Here is a 12829-nt window from a genome sequence, read left to right as displayed (position 1 = left end):
ATACAACTAAGGATAGAATATTTATGAGTACATATATTAATGTTATTGTTAGAGATTTTACTGAACAATTTGTTGCTTGTTTATAGTATGGTGCATATGTTTTTATCTGTTTCACATACTACTGTCCAAAGAATTTTATATTAACATATATTTTAAGTTTCACAGTTGATACACATATTAATCAGTGCAGAATTGTGTCAGGTTTTCTTTATCTAATACTATTGCTAACTACTTTGAATAAAGTGTTAAATGTAAAGAGCCATTATTACAATGGAAGCAAAAGTGATTTTGGTCAGTGTAAGAAATCCCATACATGTATACATTTCCAAAGTTGCAAAAGTTATATGTATATTTTAAGCTTTAATTATAGTTGTAAGCTTAAAAAATTAATGCCTGACACTAATCTTATTAAAAAAAAAAAAAAAACAGAAATGCATTACATACTACACTTAGCTTGGCAAAATTTGAGCTGTTGGAGGCATTTATAGATTTTTTTAATATAGGTGTTGGCAGAAAAGTGCAAGGCCAACAGCTCAATACAGAATAGGAATTTATTATTATTAACCTTACCACAAGTTTTGCTGAATTGTAAGATGCTGCTGAACTGTATTCACTAGTTAGCTAAATACAGAAATTATTTCATTTCACTTTTATAATCTTCACTGTGCTGTTTTTATTTAAGAAACTAAATTCAATGTAAAAAGTTAGCTGGTTGCTAATTAGTTTTACATATATCATAATTAGGACATCTTTTACTTGCAGACCAGATCCAACATATTCGTCAGAAGCATAACACTCCCCCTTCTCCTAGCACAGGAAAAGATTCCCTGTAAGTGTCATGTGTTGTAATTTTTTCTGTTTTTATCTTTTGATGCTACAGAAATACATTTGGCATTAATATATCATTTCTTGCTTCTTTGAAGGGATAGCAATGTATAATCTATTGTAATGAAAATACTGGGCAAATAATATAGCTGTGTGAGAGTTGATGGTTCTTTAATAAATAACAGTAGCTTTCAAACCTTGTGCTAAGTTCATCCTCAGAAAAGAACATAGAGGTACAGAAGTTAAATTGGTGCTTATACTTCACACATTTCTTATTACTGTCATACTGTAGCTAGTGTTCTCATCTTAATCTTAAATTTTGCTAGTTTTTAGTGCCTTTCAACTTATACACCTAACCACAGCCAGGTATGTTTACTTTCATTTACATTTTCTATATTTGGGTAAAGTGGTTTGTTTTATACAAAGAGTATTGTACTGGCTGGAAAATGGATGGAGGTGGCAAGCGCAACCAGATGGAAGGTCCTTATGATTGTGAAGCAAGTAAACAGATGAAGACATTGCAACTATGAACAAAGCAGAGAGTGCACAAAACAGAAGAGAATGGACAGATATCACTAGACATTTAACCATGTACTAAAGGAAAAATCTGATGTACAAACGTGATGATTTATACATACTATGGATTACGTATTTTATTTCAAAGCTCTATTACTTGAAATGTTTCTGATTTCAGTGTTGTTGAAGGATTTCCGTGCCCAACGTGCAACAAGCATTTTGTTACAGCCTTGAAGCTGAGGATGCACGAAATATCTCATACTGGTCAGTTTCAATTTATTATATTTTGTTTTATGTAGAAAATCTTGAGAATGTAAAACAGCATATGATTTTGAGAATGCTCATGCAGTAACAAAGATCCTTGCTGTAGATTACCTTCCACTTGTCCATTATTATTGTAGTCATTTAATTTTTGCAGACAGTCAAATCACATAGCAGCTAGAGCCATTCATTTAGCACAACTGTCCTATTCATATACCCTAATGTGTCAGTCATGCTATTTAGAAGATCTGTTGCAAACATATGATTTTACAATAATTCAGAAGTAACTGCATATTGAAAGCAAAAATTTCACAGTTCTGCATTTGACTGATATGTTCAAATTATAACATAAAATGTTAAGAACCTTTACTATAATGCAAACTGTAAAATGAAATAGATGCACTAAACATTTAAGGGAAAATATTTTGTATAATACAGTGTTAAGTATACCTTATATCAAAGATTCATTGATAATATACATGTATGTGTTGCCAAAAGTGGCAGTTCATTTACATCACTCATTGTTTTAGAGAACCTTTCATGATATTCATTAGTATACATTTGTTATTATAGACAACCCAAGATGATGAGCTGCTTTCTGATGCCAGTATATTTTCAGTCACATATCCCAAATGGAGTTCATTTCTTGGTAGGAATTTTCTATTGCAGCTATGTGAAAGTTGTAATTTAACAATTTAACATGACTACAGTGCAAGTGTTAGTCTAATGGACCAAGTCAGTTACATTGCATGCCAGCTGTATATTAGTATACGCATTGTAATATTCATGATTTCTTTGTTTCAGTGTCAAAGCCTCCATACACATGTTTAGAGTGTTCCCGAACTTTTCCATCACTTAACACACTGAAACGGCATTATTTGGTACACTGGGATGTGAGGCCATTTACTTGCTCTGTTTGTAGTCGAGCATTTAGGTAAGGACTATGGTGAAAGTTATTACGGTATCATTATTATTATTACTATTATAATTATTATTATTATTTTTCTTTGCTTGGTTAAAATCAAGGGCTTTTAGGATGAATTTGGCAAAATTTTTTTGGAAGAAGCTAATGCTGTAGAGTACTGAAGTGCCAATAGAGAATAAATTTCCCATTTCTAAAGCAACACTTTTTGCCCATTGACATCTGATATTTTTAGAATTATGTATATTTTCATTGTATTCCATTGAAAGTGAGGTTTGTTATAGTGCAGTGTTGTGGTAATGAATTTTTAATTTAGCTCTGGCAAGGGCTTGACTTCTAAGAACTGCAATTTTGAAATTCTTTACTCCGCTGTTATTACTTCATTTTGAAAGCTAAATTTTATTCTTAATACACTATTAAAGTATTTATTTGTTTATTACAAACCCACTAATCATACATAGCCTTATTTCATGCAAGGACTCACCAGCAGCACTAGTTTATCAACTCCAGACAAACATATATACCCCTTCGCACATTCCCAGACTGTGCTTCGTGTTCACTTGAGGATGTAATCTTCAGTTCAGCTCTATTGTGTCAGCTGTATTCTGAGCTGCCTCCCCAGGATTAGCATCTCTGCGCCTCAGTGGCGTGGTTGGTTTGGTGTTTGCTTCTCACCTCGGTGGTCGCGGGTTCGATTCTCGGCCATTCCATTGAGGAGTGAGAGATGTGTATTTCTGGTGATAGAAGTTCACTCTCGACGTGGTTCGGAAGTCACGTAAAGCCGTTGGTCCCGTTGCTGAATAACCACTGGTTCCATGCAACGTAAAAACACCATACAAACAAACAAACAAACATCTCTTTGCCTGTTGTGTAATGTCATCCATTTGCCTTTTGCATATTCCTTATTCTGATGGTGTTTTTGGTGCCTGTGAACTACTCAAGGTTTTTTGCATTGTGGCCAAAAGGCATAACTTGCTGGCCAAAGTGTTTTATTGTCAGTATTTTCTTTCATTCCTTTGCATCTTGGAGTTGCTTGAATTTTTTTCCCCAATATCAGTTTTCAGTACTACAGCAATTGTATTTTTTTTATATATTATGCTGATATTTTTCTTGTTGGCAACTGTATATTTTCTATATCTTATGCAGATATTTTTTTGTCAGTTACACAGTAATGGAGTACCCTCTGTTATTTGTGCTTTGCTCTCAGCATTTATCAAGCTAGTTCCTTTTTTTACATTTTATTGTTGCTTACAGTGTAAGATAATAATGTTTCTTTAATGTTTGTTTGGCTTATGTAATTTGTGTTAATTTCCATTATTTATTTGCCATTTTTTGGAAAATTTTTGTGGTGATTTTTGTTGTCATTATGTGTTAAGATGTAAGGCACATGATTGTTGATCCTATATGCCCTTTTCAGATAAGGACAAACCTTAAAGTGCCTTCGTGTTGAGCAGTGTTTCTCATCCTTTCATAAAAATATCACGGCATACTTGGCAAAGTTAAAAAGGGTATACAGTGGACCCCCCCGTATTCGTGTTCTTGACATTCTTGGACTCATGTATTCGTGGATTTTTCTTTGGAACTATCTACCCATTATTCACAGGAAATTTGCATATTTGTGTTATTGTTCTATGAGAAATATCCACAAATTCCTGGTTTTTTCTTATAAATTTCATCATAAAATGCAATTTTTAAATATCTAACTTCCCTGGTAGTTACATATATAAAGCTTTAACCCGCTGATTCGTCGCGCACACAGCAGAAATTCAAAATTCGTGGCTATCGCCAATAGACGGTCAGGTGATCATACCTGTGCTCCCTCTATCCAGGTACCTGGAACCATTCCCATTTGTCCTCAGAAATTCCCTGCCGTCGCTCGGTGCAGCACGTTTGGAAATTCGCTCTTCTTTGTTTGGATTTGCCACAATTGGTGAAGTACCCATTTTCTTGGTTTTTTCGTTGATGGCTTTCGCTGATTTCGGACTATTCTTTGCTTTTCTTTGTGCATGGATAGACTTTGTTGATTTCCGACTTGGATTTTTTTCACTGATTTTGGTTTTCTCAAGATGGCTGACTCTGTTGTGAGAATGTGTGTGATGGGGTGCAAGACCCGGCTTCCTAAAGCCGCTCTTGATCCCCACTCAATTTGTAAGCATTGCAGAGGACACGTTTGTACTTTTGAAGATAGATGCAATGAATGTGAGAGTCTGTCGGAGAGAGAATGGAGAGAGTGTGATAGGTATGTGAGACGTCTAGAAAAAGACAGAATTAGGAGAGCTAGATCTTCTAGTGTTCTTTCTTCTAGATCTTCTAATAATCTGCCCCCTTCTAATGTATCTAAATCTAATATTCCTAATCCTGATCCTAAGGTAGTAGTACCAGATCCTCCTACGGAGTCGGAGGTAAGTGAACCAACCATGAAGGATATTATGGCTGCTATTTCTGCCTTAGGGGTACAAGTGAAATCCCTTACTTCGGATAAGGAAGTGATGTGGGGTGCAGTGCGGGGTTTGCAACGCAAATTCGGTGATAGTGATAGTGTAGTGGAGGGTGCGTCCGTTTGTGTGTGTCATGCTCCTAGCCCTAGACCTCTTCCATGCTCCCCAACCCCTGGGAGAAGGAACGTCGACAGGCTAAGGGAGGTGAGAGACGTTGAACAACGAACGGGCGTCCCCTCGAGTGATCCTGTTGACGCATCCCAGGATGCTCTCCCTCGCCACAGGAAAGGTGAGATGAGGAAGTGTTCGTCTTCGTCTGATGACGCAAGACCTCGACGCGGTTGGCGTCAACCCCTAGAGTCAAGACCCCTCAAGAGACGCAAGTCCCCCATAGCGTTACAACAACCGTCGTGCAGTAATTGGAGCTCGCCGGAGAAGTTCTTGTCGGAGGAGGACGACGCATCCGCTGCAAAACAGAGACGCATGACGCACAGCTCTTCGGAAGAAGGAGACGTTTGCTTTACATCGGTGCATGCTTCTCCCCCTCCCCCGGACTGGGAGGTGTCACAAGGAGCGTCTCCACCTCGTCGACAGAAGATAGCTATTAGTGTCTCCGAAGTGGTAGACGTGCGGGCAGTGCCACCTTCAGTTATTCCCCAGCAGCAAGAGGCACCGCAAGCAGCGTTCTTGTCGGGACTTCAACAGTCCATTTCGTCCCTGTATGACGCCTTCAAGTCACAAGGATTAAAAGAAGAGACGCACAAGAGAGAACTGAAGGACATTAACAGACCAGTCAAGAGGATACGATTGGAATCGGCTCAGAGAGACGCTTACTGTCAGTGTGACGCGGACTCGCTGCAAGTTGCAGCGATGTTAGACTCCCTCGCAGCAAGCTGGACGCGTAACGGAAGGCGTCAAGGAGCGTGACACTCCGTCGCAGGCTGCTGGACGCAGTCAGGACGCATACAGACAGGACGACAGATGTGATTCTCCTGCTCGTTCGACTTCAGACAATGTCAATCCGCTGGAAGAGATCTCAGACGACGAGACGCAAGAAAATCTGCACGAAGCGGATCTCAAAAGGTTACTTGCGGTCTTGGCAGACTTGTATCCGTCAGACTTCCAGCAAGCAGTTCCTCGAACTCCACCCTCGCAATTTTTGAAGGGTAGACCTCAGAAGTCTTTCTCCTTCAGGAAGACGGTTTTGGCCAGATTGGCCAAGAAAGCTTTTTCTACGTTGAACAAATGGATTGTCAAGAAGAAGGAACAGGGTAGGACTACCTTTTCCTTCCCTCCTATGAGATTGGCCTCTCGATCGAGCGTGTGGTACGAGACTGGGGAAGCTCTCGGCTTGGGAGTTCCTGCCTCCTCCCAAGGGGACTTCTCCAGGCTTGTAGACGCATCGCATAGGACTGCCATGTCCAAGTCTAAAGTTATGTGGTCCGGTTCAGAAATAGACCACTTGCTGAAAGGCATTTCCAGAACCATTGAAGTCTTCAGCTTAATGGATTGGACTCTTGGAGCTCTCGCTGATGTGTCGGACGGCAAGAACGAGACACAAATCCATCTGATTGCCTGTCTCGATAAAGCGGTAAGGGACGGCACTGTCGAGCTAACGGCCCTTTTTGCAGCTGGCATTCTTAAGAAGAGGGCTATGTTTTGTTCCTTCCTTTCGTCGGGAGTGACTCTGGCACAGAAATCAGAGCTTTTATATGCTCCGTTAACGAAACAGCTATTCCCTTCAGAGCTGGTAAAGGACTTTTCGGCTGCTCTTGCGCAACAAGCGACGCAAGACTTGATCACCAGGACTGCTAGGAAGGTCCTTCCGGCTAACTTTTTAGCCAGAAAGGAGTAGGAGACTCCTCCCACGCGTCAGCCCTTTCGTGGGAAGGCTTTTGTGAGAGGAACCCAGAGGACTGCTGCAGGAGGAAAACCTAGGAAAACCCCTAAGCTGCAACCTAAACCCAGGAAATGATTTTGTCAGCCTCCAGACACGAGTGGGAGCCAGGCTTTCCCACTACTGGCGAGAGTGGAAACTAAGGGGAGCGGACGAATGGACAATCGAGGTTTTGAAGGAAGGATACAAGATCCCCTTCCTAAGGAAGCCCCCTCTTTCGTCAGAGCCGTTAGAGTTGACAGCCACTTATTCAGGAAACAAAGCAACAGCTCTGCAGGAACAAGTCGATCAGATGCTGTCAAAAGCGGCGATAGAAATAGTAGAGAACACCTCTTCGGAGGGATTTTACAACAGGCTATTTCTGGTACCAAAGAACTCGGGGGGTTGGAGACCCGTGCTGGACGTAAGTCCTCTGAACAAATTCGTAAGCAAAGTCAAGTTTGCTATGGAAACAGCAGCGTCAGTCCTAGCAGGCACCAGACAGGGAGACTGGATGGTGTCGATAGACCTGCAGGACGCTTATTTCCACGTCCCAATCCACCCAGATTACAGGAAATACCTGAGATTTGTTCATCGGTCAAAAACGTATCAGTTCAGAGCACTTTGTTTTGGACTAAACAAGGCTCCTTACATTTTCACTCGAGTAGTGTCGAACGTATCCCGTTGGTTACATCTGGAAGGGTTACGGATTTTGATGTACCTGGACGACTGGATTATCAGAGCCAAGTCGCAAGTAAAGTGTCTGGAGGACCTACAAGTAACTATATGTTAACACAACAGTTGAGGCTGTTAGTAAACCTAGACAAATCACAACTGACTCCTTCACAAGACATCATCTACCTGGGGATGAGGATTCAGTCAGTGGTTTTTCGGGCTTTTCCAGCTCCGAATCGCATTCTAGAGTGTTTAAGAAAGGTGAAGCTCTTCCTAGGGAGATGGACCTGCTCGGCGAGGGAATGGATGAGTCTGCTGGAGACCCTTTCCTCGATCGAGCAATTCGTCTCCCTGGGAAGACTGCATCTTCGTCCACTTCAGTATCATCTAGCAAGTTACTGGACGAGAGACCAAGACCTCGAGACATGGATTCCGATTCCTCGGGGAATCAAGGATCATTTGAGTTGGTGGGACGATCCCAAAAAACTTCAAGAGGGCCTCGAACTTCAACAGAAGAACCCCGACCTAGTGTTGTATTCAGACGCATCGGACGTGGGATTGGGTGCAACACTGGGGAAGGACGAGATCTCGGGTCTATGGCAAGATCATAAAAAAGAATGGCATATCAATGTGAAGGAGCTGGCGGCCATTCATCTAGCCCTTTTGCACTTCCAGGAGGAAGTCAAGAACAAAGTAGTTCAGGTCAACGCGGACAACACCACGGCGTTGGCCTACATAAAGAAACAGGGGGGCACTTGTTCGGACTCCCTTTACGAGACAGCAAAGGATCTCTTATTGTGGGCGAAAGAGAGGAACATTACGCTACTAACTCGCTTCATAGAAGGAGAGAAGAACGTCAGGGCGGATCTCCTCAGCAGAGAAAGACAGGTTCTCACGACGGAGTGGACCCTGCATCACGAGGTATGCAGCAGGCTTTGGGAACTGTGGGGAGAACCGACTTCTCCTCTTTGCGACGCAGAAGACAAAGAGGCTACCTGTTTATTGCTCGCCAATTCCAGACCAGGAAGCAGTGGCAGTGGACGCTTTTCTCATGGATTGGGAAAGACTAAACGCGTACCCCTTCCCCCCATTCAAGATCCTAGACAGAGTCCTGAAAAAGTTCAGGGAATCGATCAACGCCCGGATGATACTGATAGCTCCGTTTTGGCCCACGAGACCCTGGATCACGGAGGTGATGGAATGGCTGGTAGACACCCCCAGATCGTTGCCCTGTTGGAGCGATCTACTCAAACAGCCACACTTAGAGAGATACCATCAAAATCTCCTCGCTCTCAATCTAACTGCCTTTTTACTATAAAAAAACTGGTAAGAGCAAAGGGCTTTTGATTTTTTTTCGTAGGGAGGCGTGAGAGAGCAATCGCAAAGCCAAGAGCGAGGAGGACGTCCACGTCAAATTGTATCAATCTAAGTGGGATGTCTTTAGAGAATGGTGCATGATTAGAAATATTTCCTCTTCCAATACCTCTATAATTCAAATAGCAGACTTTTTGTTATTTCTAAGAAACCAACAGAAACTAGCGGTTTCTACCATCAAAGGATACCGCAGTATGCTGACATCAGTTTTCCGTCATAGGAACATTGACGTATCAGGAAACAAGGATCTCTCGGACCTCATAAGGTCTTTCGAGACGGCTAAAAGGAAGGACAATCCAACCCCCTCTTGGAATTTGGATGTTGTCCTGTCTTTTTTAACTTCGAGTAGGTTCGAACCCCTCGACAAGGCTTCATGGAAGGACCTCACCAAGAAGACTCTATTCCTGGTTGCGTTGGCAACAGCCAAGAGAATAGGAGAACTGCAAGCCTTTAGCAAGAATGTATGCTTCAGTGGGGAGAATGCAGTCTGCTCGCTACAACTAGGTTTTCTCGCCAAAAATGAGAATCCTTCTCATCCATGGCCTAGATCCTTTACCATCCCAGGGTTGTCTCATTTAGTTGGACAGGAAAAGGAGAGAGGACTTTGTCCAGTGAGAGCTCTTAAGTTTTATATACAGAAAACCAAACACTTAAGAGGACAGACGGATAATCTCTGGTGTTCGGTAAAGAAGCCTTCACTGCCTTTGTCGAAGAACACACTGGCGTTCTTTATCAAAGACTTGATAAGGGAAGCTCACCAGAACTGTGAGGAGAAAAGCTTTCCAATCCTCAAAGTCAAGGCGCACGAAGTAAGAGCTGTGGCGACTTCGATGGCGTATCGACACAACAAGTCGATGTAGGCTATTTTAGAAGCGACTTTTTGGAGAAGCAAGTCGATCTTCGCAGATTGCTACCTCAAAGAGGCACAGACCCAATATGAAGATTGTTGCTCCCTGGGTCCGTACGTTGCCTCCGGCGCCGTAGTTGGAGAAGGTGCTACTGCCTCTAACCCATAACCTTTTTTTTATACCCTTGCTTTTCTTGAACTTGGTATCATAGGTTGTCTGTGAAGGTTGTCGTAACCTTCCACAGTCTGGGATGCAAGTCTTAGTTAGGTTTTTATGGTGTGTGTTTTTAGTGTGTTAGTTGGTCAGGTGGTCAGCTCATTGTCCATGGCTTTGCCGGGATAGCAAGGGTGGTGGTCTAGTCATGTTAAGGTGTAGGACCGTGTGACAGCCCCACAGAGACTTTCTACAGCCCCCTGGGTGGATCGCTGGGTCTCTCAAGGAATGCAGGCTAATGAGGCAGGAAAACTTTGAAGCCAGCTTCCTTATCAGGTAAGAACCAGATTATTATTTTCAGCTAAATTGTAGCGATTAATAATTTTACGAATTCCCAACGGTGTTTAGGTTCTCTAACCCACCACCAAAGGTGTCAATCAGCTATATATATGTAACTACCAGGGAAGTTAGATATTTAAAAATGGTATTTTCATTTTAAAATAAGTTTTTAAATATACAGTAGTACCTCGAGATACAAAAGGCTCAACTTACGAAAAATCCAAGTTACGAAAGCAAAGACGAAAAATTTTACTGCTCTACATACGAAAAGTTTTCAAGATACGAAAGGTTTCTGAAAGTCCGAGATTCGCCCCATAACAATTTTGAAACTCGCGCCGCACGCCGCCATCTTAGTTATCGTAGACTCTCCACCATCCTCCTGCTCTCCCATTGGTTCCTGATGCTAGCCAAAGCCTAGATCCTTCTCTCTGATTGGACAGCATCCCTCCCATCATGCATCTTCTATACATACGTACTACGTGGTGGCGTGCTTTCAGCTCGGCCACTTTGCACCCGAAACAAAAAAACTTTACCGTACGCATTCGGCATTCGTTGCTCCAACGATTTCGTTTAGTAACGTAAATTCGTATGATTTCGTTGCAGTAAACATATTATCGTGTTGTGCGAAGACTGTATTATTACGTATTTGTGTAACTTTACGTAAATTAACGTAGTCATGGGTCCCAAGAAAGTTGAAATTCACGGAAAGAAGAGCATGCTGTCTCTGGAGACAAAGATGGAGATCATAAAGAAGTACGAAGCTGGTATGCGATTGAGTGTGATCGCAAAGGAATACGGGCGTAATCCGTCGACAATAGGCACCATCCTTAAACAGAAGGATGCCATCAAAGCAACTACACCATCGAAGGGCATCACTATTTTGTCCAGCAAGAGGAGCCATGTGCACAACGAGATGGAACGGCTGCTCCTTGTCTGGATAAAAGACAAAGAAATCGCTGGCGATACAGTAACGGAGACGGCAATCGCTCACAAGGCCAGTGCTATTTTCGGCGATTTGATTGCGCAGGTGGAAGACGACGGAGGGGAAGGGACTTCAACGCAAACCCCAGAGTTCAAGGCTTCGCATGGCTGGTTCGAGAAATTCCGTAAACGGACTGGCATGCTGTCTCTGGAGACAAAGATGGAGATCATAAAGAAGTACGAAGCTGGTATGCGATTGAGTGTGATCGCAAAGGAATACGGGCGTAATCCGTCGACAATAGGCACCATCCTTAAACAGAAGGATGCCATCAAAGCAACTACACCATCGAAGGGCATCACTATTTTGTCCAGCAAGAGGAGCCATGTGCACGACGAGATGGAACGGCTGCTCCTTGTCTGGATAAAAGACAAAGAAATCGCTGGCGATACAGTAACGGAGAACGGCAATCGCTCACAAGGCCAGTGCTATTTTCGGCGATTTGATTGCGCAGGGTGTGGAAGACGACGGAGGGGAAGGGACTTCAACGCAAACCCAGAGTTCAAGGCTTCGCATGGCTGGTTCGAGAAATTCCGTAAACGGACTGGCATCCATTCGGTGGTGTGTCATGGGGAGGCTGCCAGCTCGGACACGAAAGCGGCCGAAGCATTTAAGAAGACTTTCGACGAGATGATGATCAAGGAAGGCTACAGCTCTCAGCAGGTTTTCAACTGTGATGAGACTGGCCTTTTTTGGAAAAAAATGCCTCGTCGGACGTACATCACGGAGGAAGAGAAGAAGCTACCCGGGCATAAGCCTATGAAAGACAGGCTTACGCTCGCACTTTGTTCGAACGCCAGTGGGGATTGCAAGGTGAAGCCCTACTGGTGTATCACTCCGAGACTCCTCGAGCCTTCAAGGCCCACAAAGTGTTGAAGGAGAAGCTTCCAGTGATGTGGAGGGCTAATGCAAAAGCCTGGGTAACAAGGCTTTTGTTCACCGAGTGGGTAAATCTGTGTTTCGGCCCGACTGTGAAACGTTTTTTGCAAGAGAAGCGCCTCCCCCTGAAATGTCTGCTGGTGTTGGACAATGCCCCTCCCCACCCTCCTGGCCTCGAGGAAGATATCCTAGCGGAGTATTCCTTCGTTAAGATTCTTTTTCTTCCGCCCAACACTACCCCTCTCCTCCAGCCCATGGACCAACAAGTGATAGCGAACTTTAAGAAGCTGTACACGAAACATCTTTTCAAAAGATGTTTCGACATCACCGATACCACAAACCTCACCTTGTGTGAATTTTGGAAGGAGCATTTTGACATCGTCATATGCATCCGACTCATCGACCAAGCATGGCAGGAGGTTTCGAGGTGAACCTTGAATTCCTCGTGGAGGAAACTCTGGCCTGATGCCGTATCCGACCGAGACTTCGAGGGATTCGACGTGGACGAAGCTGGTGCTGCTGAGTCCGAAACAGTTGACGATCCCGAAACTGTTTCGCAACCAGATCTTGACGAGATCGTTGCACTCGGCAAGTCCATGGGGCTGGTCGTCGACGAGGACGACATCAACGACCTTCTCGAGGAGCACCAAGAGGAGCTTACGACGGATGACCGGAAGGAGTTAGAGGCCATGCAACATAAAGGTCGTTCAAGAGGAGTTCTCCAGCAGCGGCGATTAAGAGGAG

The 12829-nt window shown here is 43.3% G+C and overlaps 1 protein-coding gene across 1 annotated transcript in view; it reads left to right on the top strand.

Annotated features, from left to right (window-relative positions):
- Positions 1-12829, top strand: part of LOC135203156 (zinc finger protein 43-like) — a 99995-nt gene that overhangs the window by 72830 nt on the left and 14336 nt on the right. Inside the window, exons 6-8 of the mRNA XM_064232833.1 lie at positions 763-829; positions 1520-1605; positions 2407-2536. Coding sequence (XP_064088903.1) covers positions 763-829; positions 1520-1605; positions 2407-2536 — 283 coding nt within the window. The remainder of the gene's footprint in view (positions 1-762; positions 830-1519; positions 1606-2406; positions 2537-12829) is intronic.

The sequence above is a fragment of the Macrobrachium nipponense genome, chromosome 33 (assembly GCF_015104395.2).
Source record: "Macrobrachium nipponense isolate FS-2020 chromosome 33, ASM1510439v2, whole genome shotgun sequence".
NCBI lineage: Eukaryota > Metazoa > Arthropoda > Malacostraca > Decapoda > Palaemonidae > Macrobrachium > Macrobrachium nipponense.
This window is presented reverse-complemented; position numbering and strand designations above follow the sequence as displayed.